Raw genomic sequence first — 17,523 nt, 5'->3', positions numbered from 1 at the left:
TGGTTGCATGCTCTTTGGGGCAGTGAGGGTTAGAGCAGACAGGGTTGTGTTTTTTAGTTCCCGAGGCTGGGGTGTCTTTTTTTATCTTGTAGTAACCGCTGTGCTTTGCTTCCTAGAGTCTTAGAGAGCCTCTTGGTGTCTGTGGTAAGCACCGTGGTGGTGTTTATGGCCTCGATGGTATTAGGAGAATGCCGACAGATGTCTGCTTCGGGTCAAATCGGTAATGACTCATCCCAGCTCCAGGTAACCCCTGTGCACCTGCTGCCTTTGTCTTACACCCCCAAAGAGGAAGAATCCAGAAATGTGTGACTTGCCTCTGCTGATAATAGGTGTGTTTGTTTGTTGCTCCACACCTGTATCAGATTGCTAAGAGCTAGAGGAATCCGTAGGAGCCTTTTCCCGGAAAAGAGAGTGTGCATGCTCTTTTTCACTTTTGTGAAGAGTCACGGCCATCATAGAGGGGAGCTTCTCTGTTTGTTGAACAAAATTAATTGGAGACAAGCTCAGGAAGCCAACCGTCGCTTGTTCGATGAGCCCCAGTTTACTCTTCTACCTCTTCAACCCTGAAAGGTGCCCACCAGCCTCACCCTCACGATTATGAGCATCACCCTTAAGACTGGGAGAAAGGAGTGTCCTGCGTCAGAGTGATCTGCGATCCGGCTCTTTTGGCATTTCCTGGTTCTTTCTTCTTGGGTTTAGGTCATTTACTGCCTTATGTTCTTTTTCTGTTTCTCCTTCTTGCTTCTTAGGAGCATGTAGTATTTTCTAGAACCTTTCCCTGAAAGAGCAGGGTCAGTGAGGGAGGCATTGGAGCTTACTCTGCCTTACAATTTTTTGGTCCAAGCCAGTGGGTCTGAGAGCTTCATGTGGTCAGCCAGATGCATGGTTCTGGCCTCTAGGGTAGAGGCTCGGGAGTGTTCCCTAAGTATCCAACCTTTTTATTTTTTTTTAAGATTTTATTTATTTGATAGAGAGAGAGACAGCGAGATAGGGAACACAAGTAGGGGGGAGTGGGAGAGGGAAAAGCAGGCTTCCCGCCAAGTAGGGAGCCCGATCCCAGGATCCCGGGATCATGACCTGAACCGAAGGCAGACGCTTAACGACTGAGCCACCCAGGCACCCCAGTACCCTACCTTCTTGCTGCTCCTGAGTAGCTGCTCGCATCCCTCAGGGTTGTTGGGAGCTTTGTCTTGGATGGCTGCCCCTTTGGCATCCCCAGCAACATCCATGAACAGCAGCATGGGTTAGATCAGGGCTTGGCAAATTGTGGCCCGTGGGCCAGATTTGGCCTTTGGCATCTGCTTGTTTTTGTGTGGCCCCTGAGCTAAAAATGGTTTTCACCTTTTTAAAGAGTGTTTAAGAAAAAAAAGAAGAAGAAGAGGAAGAATGTGCAACAGAGACTCTGCGTGGCCTATAAAGTCTAAAATACTTACTATGTGGCTCTTTATATCCACCAACCCGTGTTACTCGTTAGTCCCGAGGCTGCCTCCTTACCAGACCAGTATTTTCCAAACGCGTCCTGTGGAACACTGATACATATGATTCACAAACAAATGGAAAAGAATCCTGTGGTCTAACGGGTTAGCTAGAATTAAATGAGTTGCTCTAAGGACCGCGTAGGATGTCTACAATTCCGTCAGTGTCATGGGTGTTTGGACGTTTATCGTGTGCTAGCTATTCCAGTAAGCACCGCATGGACATGACTTCATTTAGTCCTTGCCCCCACCGTGTTGGCTGGTATCATTATCCCCATTTTACAGGGGAGAAAACGGAGACAAAGTGAGGTCTTTTTTTTTTTTTTTTTAAGATTTTATTTATTTGAGAAAGTGAGAGAGCAGCAGAGGGAGAGGGAGAAGCAGACTCCCCCTCCCCCCGTAGGGAGCCCGACGATGCAGGGCTTGATCCCAGGACCCCAAGATTGTGACCTGAGCTGAAGGCAGACACGTAACCCACTAAGCTACCCAGGCGCCCCACAAAGTGAGGTCTTGACCATGATCTCTCAGTGGTATACACCATGAGCTCGGCATTACTCACATTTCACAGGTGAGGCTTCCAGGATGAGCTGCCACTCCCACAGGCGCTGGAGAGGGGCAGAGTCAGAGGCCAGTCTGTCTGATGCAGGAGCCTCTGCTTTGCCCTCAGCTGGTTCTCTGATCTCCAGCAAGGCTGCGATGCATCTCAGCACATTCGACTGCAGGACTCTTTCCTGGGAGGCCTCAGGACCGGGGTTCCTCCCGACATAGTTTGGGAAACTCTGCATGCGTGGATCGTTTCGTGGTCGCCTCGTTCCTGAGCCACACACATTTCTCGTTGGGCAGCCCCTCCCTGCCAGGTTCCGCCAGGAGGGGGCACTGCCCCGCTTCCCGCGGCGGTCCTCCTCCGCACTTCACAGTGCGTGGGGCTCTCAGGCCAGGCTTCCAGCAGTTATCACTTACAACGTGAGCACCACGAGAGGAAGCAGAGCCAGATCCACGGTGAATTTCATTGTCGTAACTCAAGAGCCCTCGTCCCGATTCTTTCATTCTCGAAGCGTAAGGAATACAGTATCACGGTTGGCTGCTCTTGGCTAGAGATCGATTTTTTGCCACCTGTTTCATTTCCGGGTAAAGCTTACAAGCCAGACTTTCTCGACCCCACTAGAGACCTCCCGCTCCAAGACTTTGAGCGCCCTGATCAGGTATAATGACTTCGTAATGACCTCGTACTGACTCTCCGATTCTTGTGTCTTAGGTCACATCAGAAGATGTCAACTCAAGTACCAAGACCTTTTTTTGTCCCAACGAGACCTACAACGACATGGCCACACTCTTCTTCAATCCCCAGGAGTCTGCCATCCTTCAGCTTTTCCACCAGGATAGTGAGTATCTGTGAGCCTGCCCGTTCTTAGGTGATTGATTTTTTTTTTTTTCCTGCAGGGAACATGATGATTCCTCTGCCCCTGCTGTTGGCCCACAGACACAGCCAGGCTTACCCTCAATTCTGAGCAAAATAGGAGTTTTCCTTTGTACTAGCAACCCAGACAAGGCTGGAGTCTCTGCCTCCAGTGTTGGAGGTGAACTGGTTGGGGTGTGGAAGGACCTGGAAGGGGCCAGAGCAGCCCGGCGGGCCTTGGTGGCGTCTGGTGGTGGGACTCAGATGGGTTCTTGCCTCGCAGGTACTTTTAGCCCCGTCACTCTGGCCTTGTTCTTCGCCCTCTATTTCCTGCTTGCATGTTGGACCTATGGCATTTCAGTTCCAAGTGGCCTTTTTGTGCCTTCCCTGCTGTGTGGAGCTGCTTTTGGACGTTTAGTTGCCAATGTCCTTAAAAGGTAAGTGTGTGCGTGTGCGCGTGTGAGCGTGCCCGGGTGTGCGTGGGCACAAGTGTGCGAACCTTGTGATTCCAAGCCATAGTCTCCGCTTCTTTCTTGCCCAGCTACATCGGCCTGGGCCACATCTACTCGGGGACCTTTGCCCTGATCGGTGCCGCAGCTTTCCTGGGCGGGGTCGTCCGCATGACCATCAGTCTCACGGTCATCCTCATTGAGTCTACCAACGAGATTACTTACGGGCTCCCCATTATGATCACTCTGATGGTGAGTGCTCCCCTTCCAGGCCTGTCCCCGGTGCAGGGCCAAGTTCACCCCCCCAGCAGCCTTTTTTCAAGTCTTTGTTTTGTGTCTCAGGTGGCCAAATGGACAGGGGACTTTTTCAACAAGGGCATTTATGATATCCACGTGGGCTTGCGAGGTGTGCCACTCCTGGAATGGGAGACGGAGGCGGAAATGGACAAGTGAGACCATGACTTCCATCTGTTGTAGTTTCAGAGTTTATGACCTCGGGCCTGAGGGGTGTGTGCATCAGAGTGGGAAGTGGTGATTAAGATTCTGGGGTGGGAGTCCAGTGAACCGGTAGATAACTCCCAGAAACAGCTGGGTGTGTCTGGGAGCTGGGGGGTGGAGGCCGGCAGCTGCTGCGTGGTTTGACGTAGCTCCTGTGGCCTTCTGGTTGGACCTGATAGGAGGTCTCGATCAGGTCTGTGTTAGGACTGCACGTTTCCGCTAAGGGTCTGCTAAGCCCGATGAGTGAGGGCCAGCCTGCCTCACACATGCCCCGTGAAGTGTCATGCCAAAAGCAGGGATTATTCTAGGCATAATCGCTGATTTATCCACCAGCCTGCAAATGGTTTGGGCCTTCTGTGTCCGGGGACCCCACAAGGCCTTTATGGTCCAACAGAGGGATCAGCAAACTTCTGTAAAGGGGTGGATAGTTAATATGTGCAGCTTTGCCAGCCATGTGGTCTCCGTTACAGCTAGCTATAGATAATATGTAAATGAGCGGGAGAGGCCAGATTTGGCCTGGCACCTGCAGCTGCCACCTGGTTTAAAGGAACAGCCCATACTTTTTTTTTTTTTTTAATTCTAGTAGTACCATTAACAATTCAGTGATGATATGAGGAATGTGCCATGGAGGGCTGAGGAGGGGATGGCTATTCACCTGGGCAAGTAGGTGGCGTTTGTGGTAAGGGGACATCTTGTATTGAGCTGAGGAAAGGCCCACCAGTTTGGCAGAGCAGGGAAGGGCGTTCCAGGCATGGGGAAGGGCATTGCACAAGGATAGAAGTACAGACGAACGTGTGTGTTCAAAGAAGCTGGCTCAGAGGAGGGAGCCCGGTGGTCCGGGCCATGCAGGAGATCCAGGGCTCGCTCCTGGGATACTGCGGGCTCTCTTGTGAGGCAGGACCACTTTCCTCCTCCCTCCCCCAGACTGAGAGCCAGTGACATCATGGAGCCCAACCTGACCTACGTCTACCCGCACACCCGCATCCAGTCTCTGGTCAGCATCCTGCGCACCACGGTCCACCACGCCTTCCCGGTGGTCACTGAGAACCGGGGCAACGAGAAGGAGTTCATGAAGGGCAACCAGCTCATCAGTAACAACATCAAATTCAAGGTACAGCAGCCCGAGAGGAAAGGTGGGTGAGAAATAAGCAGTTCCTTGACGCACACGCTGATCTGGCGCCTGCCACACCCCGTAGATGGGGGCGCTGGTTGGCTCTCAGGGAGAATCCACCTCTTCGTTATGTGCGGCAGCAAGTGTAGACGTGATAGCGAGTGTGGATGTCATTAGGCCGTCAGGACATGTGTCCGTTGTCACCCCAGCAAGCGTGCAGATGGATTTTTTGTTTTAATCGGCATTATTTATGGCATGTAAGTGGTATCAGGAGGTTTCTAGAGTTGCCTGTGACAGAAATGGACTTCGGCCTACCTAAGAAAAAGAAGTCGGCTGGAAGCTGCAGGACCGACAGGGGAGCTGGAGGACCAGAGGCCTCCCGCCGGGCGTGCAGGCAGCTCACAGACACCCTGGAGGGTGTTGGGAGGCACGGGGACCAGCCCTTGCTCCTGAGTTGAAATCCAGGCAGAGGGAGAGGCCCTCACTCAGGCCATAAGCCCCCGTGGCTCTGGGGGCTGGGGCACGTCCATTGTCAGTCCCACCACGACATGATGTAGGAGAGGGGTTCACCCTGGAGAGTTGAAGTGCTGTTCCCAAACCAAAGGAGTAGGGAAGTTGGGCTGGCAGAAACCGCGGGTTCCAGAGGCTCAGAGAGACTCCCTTCAACCGCAAGCCCCTGAGCCACTCCGAAGATGCCTTGCACTTCCTATGTCAGCACGTGCTTGTCGCCACTGTCACCCAAATCTTTAAGCTGCATAGGTGCCATGGTGGTGTGCCCAGGCCAGCAACCCATGGCCTGCCCGGTAGAAACCTCTGTCCCCATCACCCCTCCCCACGCACAGAAATCCAGCATCCTGACCCGGGCTGGCGAGCAACGCCGACGGAGCCAGTCCATGAAGTCGTACCCGTCGAGTGAGCTGCGAAACGTGTGTGATGAGCACCTCCCCTCCGAGGAGCCGGCCGAGAAGGAGGACCTCCTGCAGCAGATGCTGGAGCGAAGGTGAGAGCACAGCCCCCCGCCACACGCACCCCCGCCTGCAGGGGCTCACGAAGGGGCTCACGAAGGGCAGCGCACTGCTCGGAGGCAGCTCCCGAGCTTCTGGGGGATTTGGGGAGTTGGTTGGGGCCGTGGGGGGGAAGCAAGATGCAATCCTGCTGAGGGTATGCTAGGCAGCGTCTGGTTTTTATGTAACAGATACACTCCCTACCCCAACCTATACCCTGACCAGTCCCCGAGCGAAGACTGGACCATGGAGGAGCGCTTCCGCCCTCTGACCTTCCACGGCCTGATCCTGCGGTCACAGCTCGTCACCCTGCTCGTCCGAGGAGTTTGTTACTCGGAAAGTCAATCAGTGAGTCTCTGCTCTGCACCGGGATTCAGGAAGGCACGAGGGTGTTAGGAGCACAGTCCCTGTGCCTCGGGGCGGACGGGAGCTAGTACGTGGGGAGCCCGTGTGCCAGCGGGCAGCTGTCCTGCAGTCTGTGCAGCCCCATGGCTCCCTCTGCTGCTCTCAGCGCCTCTCAAGGGGCACTACGGTGGGGGGACGCCCCAGTCACCCTCCCCTCAGTCTGTGCATTGCCTCTTAGGTGTCCTTTCAGCCTGGAGACTTTTTTTTTCTTTTTCTTTTTTTTTTTAAGATTTTATTTGCGAGCGAGCACACACGTGCGCAAGCACAGCAAGGGAGGAGCAGAGGGAGAGAGGGAGAAGCAGACTCCCCCGAGTCTGAGCAGGGAGCCTGATTCGGGGCTCCATCCCAGGACCCCGGGATCATGACCTGAGCCCAAGGCAGACGCTTAACTGACTGAGCCACCCAGGCGTCCCAAGTCTGTAGACTTTTAATATAGTTTCTACACTTTCTGGTATAAGTGAACTTTTTTACATGCTTTTTTTTTTTTAATGTTCTTCCTATTAATTCCCTTGTAATTTTTTTTTTTCCTTTCGTTTGGTTTTTGTAGAGATAAGCAGGGGTGGGTAGGGTGTGTTGTTCAAAGTGGTCCCTATAGTAACCTGAAGACCCACTCGTCCCCACACACTTCACCCCCTTTAGAGGGAACCTGAAAAGGTTGCCCAAAGGCCTGCTTTCCAAACGGACTCTCCTGGTTCAGCTCTTGGCCGCGGAGGCCAGCCCTGCAGTCACTTGTGGTCCTGCTGGCATGTGGAAAAGCAGCTAGCATGGGGCGGGACAGGAAGGCCCCAGGGGCAGGGGCTGGGGCTTGGAGGTGTGGTCGGTGGTGTGTGGGGCACAGGAGGGGTGATGTGGGCTAGGTTGCAGAGGCCTCGCCTTAAGGCAGAAAGTAGCTGGAGCTGAGCTGACCAAGCGCTAGGAGCTGGGTGCCGCTGAGCAGGCGGCTTGGGCGGGGGCGGGGGGGGCAGTGTGTGGAGAGAGGAGTTACGGGCGAGCCATCAGGACAGAGCGGCGACCAGCACTGTGGCCACTGTGCCCAGCCTGAGAGCCATGGTGGCGGCCCAGGTGCCCCGTGAGGGCCGAGGGGAAATCCAGAAGATTTGTTACCGTCCCTCGGGATGCAGGGATGGTAACAAAGCTGCCGTGTCCAATTAATTGCCACAAACCAGGTGGCTGCAATCAACAGAAATCTCTTCTTTTCACAATTCTCAAGGTCAGAGTATGAAGTCCACACGTCAGCAGGGCCTCGCTCTCTCAGGAGGATCGCTCCTTGCCTTCCTCGTTTGGGGGGCTACCAGCCATCCCTGGCACTCCCTGACCGGAGACAGGTCCCTCCAGCCTCTGCCTCCGTTGTCACGTGGCCTTCTCCCTCTGTGTCCTTCCCTCTTCTTAGAAGGACACAGTCATTGGGCTGACGGCCCACCTTAGTGCAGTCTGACATCATCTGAACTTGCTTACGTCTCCAGAGACCCTGTTTCCCACATGGCCACACACACAGGTGCAGGGGCTAGGACTCAGACACGTCTTTTGAGGAACACACGTCAACCTGAGACCTATTAGCTCTTCTCCCGTTTAGACTCCGGGACAAGCCATGTCCATTTTACAGGCAAGGAGAAGCAGGATCAGAGAGATTAGGAGACTCGCCGAGGGGGGCACAGCGAGGCCTGGCTGGGAACTGGCGTCAGTCGACAGGGGTCTCACGACAGAGCCCCCAGTTCTGCACCGCCTCACGCCGGGTGGCGCCGTAGCCAGCGGTGTGGACGTGGAGGGGGAGGGGCTCTCCGTGTGCCCCTGCCGCTTGCCGTGCTGGGTGCAAGGACCTGTCTCGCTTGGGATTGCAGAGTGCCAGCCAGCCGCGCCTTTCCTACGCCGAGATGGCTGAGGATTATCCACGGTACCCCGACATCCACGACCTTGACCTGACGCTGCTAAACCCGCGCATGATTGTGGTGAGCAGGGCTGTCCCTTTGGGGCAGGGCCCCCGGAGAGGAGCCGGCCGCTGCTCGTCCGTGCGTTCACGCCTCATCCCGGGTAGGGCGCAGGTGGCCAGAGGTGACTTGTGTTCTCTTCTCTGCAGGATGTCACCCCGTACATGAACCCTGCGCCCTTTACTGTTTCACCTAACACGCACGTCTCCCAAGTCTTCAACCTGTTCAGAACGATGGGCCTGCGGCACCTGCCCGTGGTGAACGCCGTGGGAGAGGTGAGTCTGACTTCCCACTGTGCCCGCAGCCACGCCTGCCTTCCAGAAAGGACCCTGCCCCCGCTGCGTGTGAGTCAGGGCTTCCCAACCAGCAGGGTTTCTCGGACTAAAAGCTTTTCTGCCCACTCTGCCTCCTGTGTGTTTCTGACGTACACTCTCCACTCGGCCGGCAGGTGTCGCCAGGGTCACAGCTGCTGCGGAAGAGCGTAGGGCAGGCGTCCCCAGTGTTCCTCTCCTTCACCCTCCATCAGACCTGCGCCTCCTGAGGCGGGGTCCACTCCCCACCCGCGCTGGGCATTTATGACGTTAAATGAGAGAATTTCAAGCAAAATGCTTAGAGAGTTTTATTTGATTTGATTTTATTTTTTTTTAATTTTTTTTTAAGATTTTATTTATTTATTTGACAGAGAGAGACACAGCGAGAGAGGGAACACAAGCAGGGGGAGGGGGAGAGGGAGAAGCAGGCTTCCTGCGGAGCAGGGAGCCCGATGCGGGGCTCGATCCCAGGACCCTGGGATCATGACCTGATCCGAAGGCAGACGCTTAACGACTGAGCCACCCAGGCGCCCCGCTTAGAGAGTTTTAAAAGATCCAACTACGTATAACTAGTAATCAGTGCTGCAGACTTTCCTGGTTTTCTTTTTTCTTAGAACTCCATTGTTTTCTTCATTACACAGTTATCGTGTGGTTGTTTAAAAAAAGAAAAGAAAATATAGAGAAGCAGAATACAAACAAAAAATAAATACCAGCCCTTAGCTCCTTTGTCTTTTTTCCTCTGCATCTACAAGTAGAGATTTTACGTGTCCTGTCTTTTTTTTTTTTTTAAGATTTTATTTACCTGACAGACACAGTGAGAAAGGGAACACAAGCAGGGGGAGTGGGAGAGGGAGAAGCAGGCTTCCTGCTGAGCAGGGAGCCTGATGCAGGGCTTGATCCCAGGACCCCGGGATCATGACCTGAGCCGAAGGCAGATGCCCAATGACTGAGCCCCCGAGGCACCCTGTCACGTGTCCAGTCTTAATGAGGGCATTGTCACCACCTGTACTAACACCCTCGTGGTTTGTGTGACCTGTAGGAGATGCCTTTCCGTGGCAGGAAACATTCGCTTACGGTATTTTAACGGGCTCGACGGCATCCCACTGGCCGGCTGTCCACTGACTTATCCAGCCGTCCTCTGTAGGGGGACATGTAGCTAAACATCACTGCCGTGATCATCCTCTTGAGGCTTTTGCTGTTTGTCACCAAGTCGCCCTTCAGGAAGCGAAACCTCTCTAGACAGGGACCTCCGGCAGAACGCTGGCCCGGCCCAGCCTGTTCTTCTGTGGGCGTAGTTACAGTGGGTCCAGCTGTGTTCCTTGAAACACGAGCACACGGGAGGTTCGAAAACAGTTTCTGGTGCTCAGCACCCGCGTCACTAAGACATGAGCAGCGGCGGCTGCAACAGCTGTGAAGACCTCTGACTTCCACAGCGTCCCTCCCTTCTGACCCCATCTGCCTGGAGATGGCATCAGATCCTGCACATTAAGGGTTCAGCCCCATAAGACAGCCCCCCCCCTCCTCTTCGGATGCCAATCAAAAGTCCAGGTTGTCACCTGGGGTTCTGGCCAGGTGCCTGTAAATTGGAGGTTCCCATGATCTGCTTCTAGAACTCAGGAAAACAGTTTACTTACCAGCTGAAAGGATGTGACCCAGGAACGGCCAGATGGAAGAGATGCAGGGGGCAGGTGTGTGGGAAGGGGTGCCAGGCTTCCACACCCTCTCTGGCACACTGCCCTCCTGGCACCTTCCGTGTTCACCAGTGTGGAGGCTCCCCACACCCCACAGTTCAGGAACTTTGTTGATGGCTTCATTGTGTATGTCCATGGGATTGATCACATCATGGCCACGGGTGATTGATTCAACCTTCCCCGCCCACAGATGGGGGTTGGGACTGGAAGAGCCAGTCCTCTAGCCACATGGTTGGTTGCCCTGGCAACTAGCTTCCATCCTTCGGGACTTTCTAAAAGTTTATCATTCACATAAACTCAGGTATAGTTGAAAGGGGCTCATTATGAATGGTAAAGGATGCCGTTCTTACTCGTCACTTAATTCCCAGAGTTTTTAGAGCTTGTGCAGGAACTAGGATGAAGACCAAACACGTATTTCCTGTTATAAGTCACTGTATCACAAGGACTCAGGTATTTATGAGCCGCAGTGGGGTCGCGGGGTCTCGGCTGCTCGGGAACCGGCATTGGGCTGCGTCTCTTGCGTGCATGCTTGAAGCAAGCGGCGGGTGATGGGAACTGAGGCGGCTAGTGAGCGTGTGCCCTGTTGAAAAAGACATTCAAATTCAGAGTTTAGCTGGCCTGACTAAAATTTCTCTTGGAGCTGAATTTGTCCCCTTGGCCTCCAGGTGACGAGCCCTAGTTACCTGTTGATCTCCTTGTCATCTGGAGACTGGGTAGCCTTGAAGTGCGCAGCGTGGCCAGCTTGATACGTCTGTCCCAGCGCTCTGCGGGACGGGCCTCTGTCGCCTCTGCTTACGGTGCCTCTCAGGGCCAGCCCTGTCCGCTCCGGTCCTGCCCCAGCGGGTTTGCTCTGCAGGTGACGGGGGTCTTTTCCTCCTTGTCCTAGATCGTTGGGATCATCACTCGACACAACCTGACCTACGAATTCCTGCAGGCCCGGCTGCGGCAGCATTACCAGACCATCTGACGGCCCAGCGCGGCCCCGCTGCCACACGCCAGCCTGCCCTGTCCCGGAGCTGCCCAGGGAGGCGGCTTGCTCGTGCCCCGTCGCCACGGCCGGCTGGGGCTGTTCCAGGACGCGGAAGAGTCCCACTCACCCACTCGCTCAGAAGCCTCCAGTCATCGAACACTTCGCCGGTCAGCCGTCCTGGGGATGGTGTTGAACCGCGAGAGCCTGGGCCTGTCTGACTTTCTCAGCAAGTATCTTCCTGTTTCCTGCTCCCCGCTCTCCTGCCGTCCAGCATGGGCCCCGGCCCCAGGCCCCTCCACCGCACACGTGCCAGGACCAGAGGGGGCGTCAGGCCTCGGCCACCAGGGAGTGACGCCCAGAGCAGTTTTCCTGCCCCCTCCTGCTGCTCTCCTACGGAACCCAACTGTTGCCTTCAGCGGACAGGAGGGGCTCTGCCAAGGCAGGTGCTGGGGCTAAGGCCAGCTGCAAAATGCAGTGAATTACCAAATTTAGGGACTGAGCCACTGAGCTCACCCATGTTTCAGGGGGGCCCTCCTGCGTCGGGACTCTGGACAGGCGCACCGGTTCATTTGAAGGGAAACACGGCTTCCTGGGGGAGCTGCTGCTCTGGGCTTGCCCCCGTGGTCACAGCCTCCTCGGAAGCGCCACCCTCCAGGAGCACAAGTCCCATGGACCGTCCCTGAAGGAGAAGCCTGACGAGATGCTCCGACTTACAGCCACCCTAGTCTTTAGCATTTCGGCTTCTCTCCTGGTGACTTGTGTTTTCCACGGTCCGTCCCTCGTTCCTCCCCTCTGCACTGAGTTACTAACTTCCCCGTGAGTTCTTACACGTGTCTTCCTGGTGAGGCAGCCACAGCCCAGGTGTCCCCCCCACCACCACCACCACCATTAGCTAAAAGCAGGGCACCCCGTGATAAAACTGCTCGACCCGACTCTGGGCAACGGAACAGTTACCTCCGAGACGGACAGAAGCCAGTCCTGCGCCAGCGAACACTACGGCACGTGATGTGGCCGAGAAGCCAGGGTTAGGACTGGCTTATTCCAGGAGGAGGGCGTGTCCCCGTCACACGCCTGTCCACCCCCCTGCTGCTGCTAGCCATCCCCAGCCCACTGAGGGGCCCAGACGTGGAAACTGTGCTGCCAGGGGGCTGGGTTGGGAGGGACACCCACCAGCACGTGCCCCAAGGCCTGAGCATGAACCCCGGGAAGGAAGCCTCTCTGTCTCTCCAGGCCGGGGGGCCCTCTCTGACCAGGCCCCCAAAGTGAACACTTGGGGGTTGGGTATTTCGCGCTTACTTTCCTCCTAACCTCTGCTCCCCCCCTACTTGCATCCACACCCTAGGCCCGTTGCTGTGCAGCCCTGTGACAGATGCGCTTTGGGACCCAAGATGGCATTCATTTGCATTTAAGCTTATGTTGGGCTTTGGTGTGTGTGAACCGTGGCAGTTCCCCAAGAGCATGGCCTGCCCTCGACAACGCCGTCCGTCCTCTTACCCTCTGCCTCCAGGCTGATGTCTCTTGCCAGGACGGCCATGCAGCCTGGGGGTGGGTGCACGTCTTGGCATGGCCAGCCCAGGTCCTGTGCTCAGCACGCTCTGCTCCCCTAAGTGAGGGGGCTGCTTCAGGTCTTTTCCACCTGACTGCGGCCCCACCCACACTCCATCCTTTCTATTTTCTTATCTCTTTGACCAAAAATACTTTGCCTTCTAAATGTTTCAGCTTCCTTGGATGCATTTGACTTGTGAAATGTGGAGGGGACCCCCAGTAAGTCGTTGGGGAAATCACAAGGACCAAAAAGGCAAACCCTTCTAAAGGTGATTGTGTTCAGCCCGCTGCCACTTTATTTTAAGGCAGCCTTCAGAGCTTGGCCACATTATTCCTTCCTTTTATTACAAGGGACACCAGTTGCCCAAGTCAGGAGAATGTGGGGACCGCCCGTCACAGAAACGGAATCCCCTCTTCCCACCCCTCAGTGAAATTGGCAGAACTAAGGTCCTGCGGGGGAAGCCTCTGGCCTCCAGGGCTCTGGGGTCATTAGCTGCCTGCCTCGAGGCCGCCCTGGGTGATGGTGTTGGACTTTACCCCTTGTGCACATCCAGTGCCCAGATACTTCATTGCCACTGAATAGCCCAGAGGTGGCTGGCAGAACACACACACCCCCTGCCCGTGAACTGACTGCACGGCGGCGAGGTCGCAGACACAGGCCTCTCCGGAAAGGCACGTTGCTTCTTGTCCTCTACCGGCGTCTGCCCTTATCAGATAAGCCCAAAGACAACCACTGCCCCACTCGTAACAAATAACTGGAAGCCTCACTCTGATAGTTAGAAACCCACGTTGTCCACATCCCACCTGTTACCAGCCCCGTCGCCCCCTGGTGGTAGGGTACGTGCGTGCGCGTGCTTGCGTACCCCCCACACACGCACACAAGCCAGAGGGGGCTCTGGGGGGCTAGAGACGGTTTGCTGTGTGCCTGCCGTCTCCCGCTTGGTGTTTCACGTTCCCCAGCCGAGGAGCCTGGGAGGTAGGGAGCCAGAGTCCCTCCCGGCCGTGGGACCTTGGCAGTCGGGAAGGATTTGCTCATGACCTTGTTTAACGAACGGTTCCTGGCTCGGATGGACGCTTGCTTGCTTGACCCAACCAACTATATGACGTTTCTGATGCAAAATTGTGTAGTGACATGACCGACGGAAAGAAAGAAACCTCTGGAAAGGCCAGAAGCGCTGTCCCGGGCCCTGTAGCATTGATGTGCAGTATTACCCCACGGCTCCCGAACGTGGCAGGCTTCTTTCTGTTCAGACTGTTGGTTTAGATAGTAATACTAGCTACTTCTGTTGGGTACATATGTTGTATTTTTTTTAATTTGCAAAATTCTATTTTTATTTGAACTTTTGGAACTTGGGAAGTTCTCATTGTAACCGTAACGTGTCAGAATAAAGTGTCTTCATCTGTCTCCACAGTGCTTGCTGTACAAGGGTACGTGGTTTTCATTTTACTCTCGCTTTCTACTATGTAAAACTCGCAGAGCCGGAGAGTAGATTTACAGTCTCAGAGGTCTCCTTCCAAATCTTTGACTTCATTCCCAGGGGAATGCTACCGACTTAATCCTTAGTACAAATCACGAAGTTCCCGGTTTTCTGTCTCCCTTCAAATCAACGCCATGTGATCTTGTTTACGGATGTTTTTCTCCTGTAAAAACCTACCTATTCCCTCAGCTGCCGCCACCCCTAGCGGGAGACGGAGGACCCGTGTGTGTTCTGACAGCGCTGTGTTTAGGCATCTGCCCCACTAACACGTTCCCTGATAGCCAACCAGAAGTACAAGCAATTTCTGGCTTCTGTTTTGCCAGAAATAGGATTCTCTTGGTCTCCGGTTGATCTGCCTCAAGTTGCCATTTCACCAGTCCTAGAAATGGTGTCCGTCTGTGCCGTCCCCTCCACCTGTCCCCGGGTTTCCCAAATTCCAGGGACACTTCCTGTGCACTCAGCACTGTCTATTCCATTTGGGGGGGACCCACTGTGTCAGTGACCCCTTGGGAGTCGGCCCAGTTCCCCACACTTCCCTCCTAGCAGCTCCCACTCCCCGGACCTCAGGAGCCGAGTTTGGATGCTTTTTCCTGTCTTTGCGCCTGTCTTTATAAAGTCTATCTGCTTCTTGGTTTTCCGCCCTTCTGTGTTCAAAGTCCACGTGGAGAAGATTTTTGTTGGAAGTGGTTAGATTAGAGGTCCTTCACCCACTCCACTCCCTAACCGTCAACTCACTTCTGGCCTCCTCCTCCCCCTGCAAAGAGTGAACGACTTCTTTATTCCCCCTTTTCCTGATTTCTGTACAAGACCAAGACAACTGGGCTGACGTTACAGAGCACGGACTTTGCCATGTGCTTCAGTCGTGCTGAACAGGCATTGACCTTCAAGGAGTTTACAATCCAGGGACAGAGACATGACTGCCTACCAAGGCAAATTGTCTTGTATTACAATAGTTATACCCAAAATGCTGCTGGTGCGGAGCTCAGATCGTAGCAGCATTCTCCATGAGCTTTGATTGTGTAGAATGTTCTCGGGAGCAATGGATAAATGGCATTACAAGAGGAAGGGACAGGATAAATAAGGGCCAGAGAAGTCAAAGTGTCAGTGGCCAGAGGGGGAGGGGGTTGGAGGAATGTCATAGATTCTGACGTGGAGAGGGGGATGTGTAGATTAGAGCATGGCTCCCTGTTGTGGGTGAACTTGGTGCCTGGTATTCTCTGCTTTTCAGAAGCAGATACAAAGAAATGGCATCTTCCCCAGCCCCCCCACCCCACCCGGACCCCTGTCCAAGCACCTGGGACCAGAATTAGAAAAAGCTGGTGGCTACTTTTTAATTACATCTAAGTACCCAAAAGGCACCTAAACGCACAGTTCGTCAACAAAGCACACGTCTCTTTCTTCACTTTGCTTAACGCAGGCACCACTCTGGGGGCCATGTTGCTCGTGAGGGAGGCTCTGCATGTGTGCAGGCAGGGGGTCTATGGGAATTCTCTGTACTTTCTGCTTAATTGGCTGTGAACCCAAAACTGCAACGCAAAATAAATCTTATTATGTTTAAAAGGAAGAAGAAAGAAACAGCCTTCTCTCTGACAAAAGGTAAACTGGGTTATCAGGCTGGGAAAAGAAAGCAAGCATACCAACTGAGCCTTTGGCTTCTGTCCGTGGTGCTGAAGTTTATTCGTTTTTCAAACCGCTTTCAGTAACAGGTGGAGTGTCTATCCTAAAATTTAATGCATGGGATGGGAGAGGTGGGGAAGCCACAGTTAAACCACTTTATCTACATTTAGCATAAAATGTGAGAAATGTTGCCAAGAGGCTGCAGCTTGAATACGGTTCTCGTCACGGCTCAACTTGATGGCAATGAGATGGGACAAAGTTGAGTGTGAGACCCCAAGGGATGAGGGTCTCTCGAAATCTGCCCAGGGCCTGGCCCGCCTTTTCCTCCCTGGCCATTATCTTCGGTACTACAAAGAGAACAGAGACAAATTTGGCTTGGTGATCTGGCCCTATTGGAAAAGTCAACTTCACAGGACTGTGCTCGCCTCCCACCAGCCCCCACTCCAGCCTGACAACCCTAGGAGTTTCATGAACTGGGACACAAGTTGCTCATTAGAAGTCACAAGTCAACCCTGGTCGTTTCTTTTCTTTTGTTTTTGTTTTGTTTTGTTTTTTGTAGATTTCTTTATTTATCTTGAGAGTGAGCAGGCGTGCGCATGCGTGGGTGAGTGGGGGGAGGGACAGAGGGAGAGAATCTCAAGCAGACTCCCCACTGAGTGTGGAGCTTGTCATGGGGCTTGATCCCACGACCCATGAGATCATGACCAAAGCTGAAACCAAGAGTCGGACGCTCAACCGACTGAGCCACCCATATGCCCCAACCCTGGTCATTATCATTTAATCCTTTGGGATCTGACAGTTCTGGGGAGAAACATGAACTCCCAATCAGCAGAACGAAGGGGTCTTGGCCCCATGAACATTTTAAGTTCCCAGTGCTCGTGGCAGTAACTTTTTTTCCTTAGCATTTCCTTGGCAGCCTGTAGCTGAGGATGATGTCATTGGCCCAAGTTGAGGCAAACATTTCGAAGGAAGTAAACTTCTACTCTGGTCTCTTTACTGCAGGAGGCATGCCCTAGTGGTGTTCTTTGACAAGGTTTGAGTCTCAGTGAAACCACAACTTCCTTCCTCCCCATCCCGTGTCCATTCCCAGCTCCTCTTACCCGGAAGCTGTTGCAACCCAGTCCACTCTGGGCTCCAATCCTGTCCATCCTGCCTCCGAAGCAGCTGGACCTCCGCAGGCTCCGAGGGGCAGCAAGCAGCGCTCTCAGCTTGCTTTTCAGGAGGGCAGATCTATCGGAGGCGTCCCAGGGGCCCCGCCCAAGGGCACCCCCATCTCTCTGGGCTGGGTTGACCTCCCCCGTCCAGGGAGGCACCTCAGGGAGGGGACTGAGAGCCACCCCAGCTTCCTCATTCTGCTCACTTAGTATTTGTGGGGGCACGACCTCCTCTTCTAAAGGCATCTTGTCCTCCAAGTGGTCCAGCAAATTCTTTACAAAAGGAACACACAGGGAAAGGGAGAGGTCTCACTCACTGGCAGAGTGTCACAAAGCCCCCTGGTCCCACACTGTGGCCCCTGTCCTGGCCCTACCTTGAAATCCATCAGGTCTGCATTGGACACAGAGCCATACACGGGGTTAGCTCCTGTTTGCCCCAGGAGCTGAAATGCCAGGAAGAGGAGGAATCTTGAGGTGATGGTGGGGGCGCTCAT

At 54.2% G+C, this 17,523-nt stretch overlaps 2 protein-coding genes across 17 annotated transcripts in view; one reads left to right on the top strand and one right to left on the bottom strand.

The window, feature by feature from the left end:
• Positions 1-14,185, top strand: part of CLCN6 (chloride voltage-gated channel 6) — a 30,539-nt gene extending 16,354 nt beyond the window's left edge. For 5 of the 16 annotated variants that reach the window (XM_045898691.3, XM_064589926.1, XM_064589924.1 and 2 more), the window contains 10 exons: positions 117-243; positions 2,731-2,857; positions 3,155-3,308; positions 3,413-3,572; positions 3,663-3,769; positions 4,743-4,929; positions 5,772-5,929; positions 6,125-6,281; positions 8,177-8,284; positions 8,413-14,185. In XM_045898691.3, the coding sequence (XP_045754647.1) occupies positions 117-243; positions 2,731-2,857; positions 3,155-3,308; positions 3,413-3,572; positions 3,663-3,769; positions 4,743-4,929; positions 5,772-5,929; positions 6,125-6,281; positions 8,177-8,284; positions 8,413-8,748 (1,621 nt within the window). In that variant the 3' untranslated portion in view covers positions 8,749-14,185. The other 11 variants (XR_010411100.1, XR_008507911.2, XM_045898692.3 and 8 more) reach the window with 11 other exon arrangements.
• Positions 14,186-16,210: 2,025 nt separating this feature from the next.
• On the bottom strand, positions 16,211-17,523 carry NPPA (natriuretic peptide A). The gene is made up of 3 exons (XM_045895522.2): positions 17,404-17,523; positions 16,976-17,302; positions 16,211-16,222 (listed from the first exon to the last, which is right to left on the bottom strand). Exons 1-3 carry the CDS (start codon positions 17,521-17,523, stop codon positions 16,211-16,213), a joined length of 459 nt encoding a protein of 152 aa, XP_045751478.1.

Source organism: Mirounga angustirostris, unplaced genomic scaffold (assembly GCF_029215605.1).
Source record: "Mirounga angustirostris isolate CCGP_5_RB_7025 unplaced genomic scaffold, mMirAng1.0.hap1 SCAF_4, whole genome shotgun sequence".
Classification (NCBI taxonomy): domain Eukaryota; kingdom Metazoa; phylum Chordata; class Mammalia; order Carnivora; family Phocidae; genus Mirounga; species Mirounga angustirostris.
Note: the sequence above shows the minus strand (reverse complement) of the source record. Positions and strands in the feature narration are given on the sequence as shown.

Excerpts from the sequence above, each read along its gene's own strand:
- NPPA (XM_045895522.2), bottom strand. The coding sequence starts at position 17,523 with ATGAGCGCCCCCACCATCACCTCAAGATTCCTCCTCTTCCTGGCATTT. Across the intron at positions 17,303-17,403 it reads CAGACCTGATGGATTTCAAG|AATTTGCTGGACCACTTGGA; the intron begins GTAGGGCCAGGA and ends CCTTTTGTAAAG.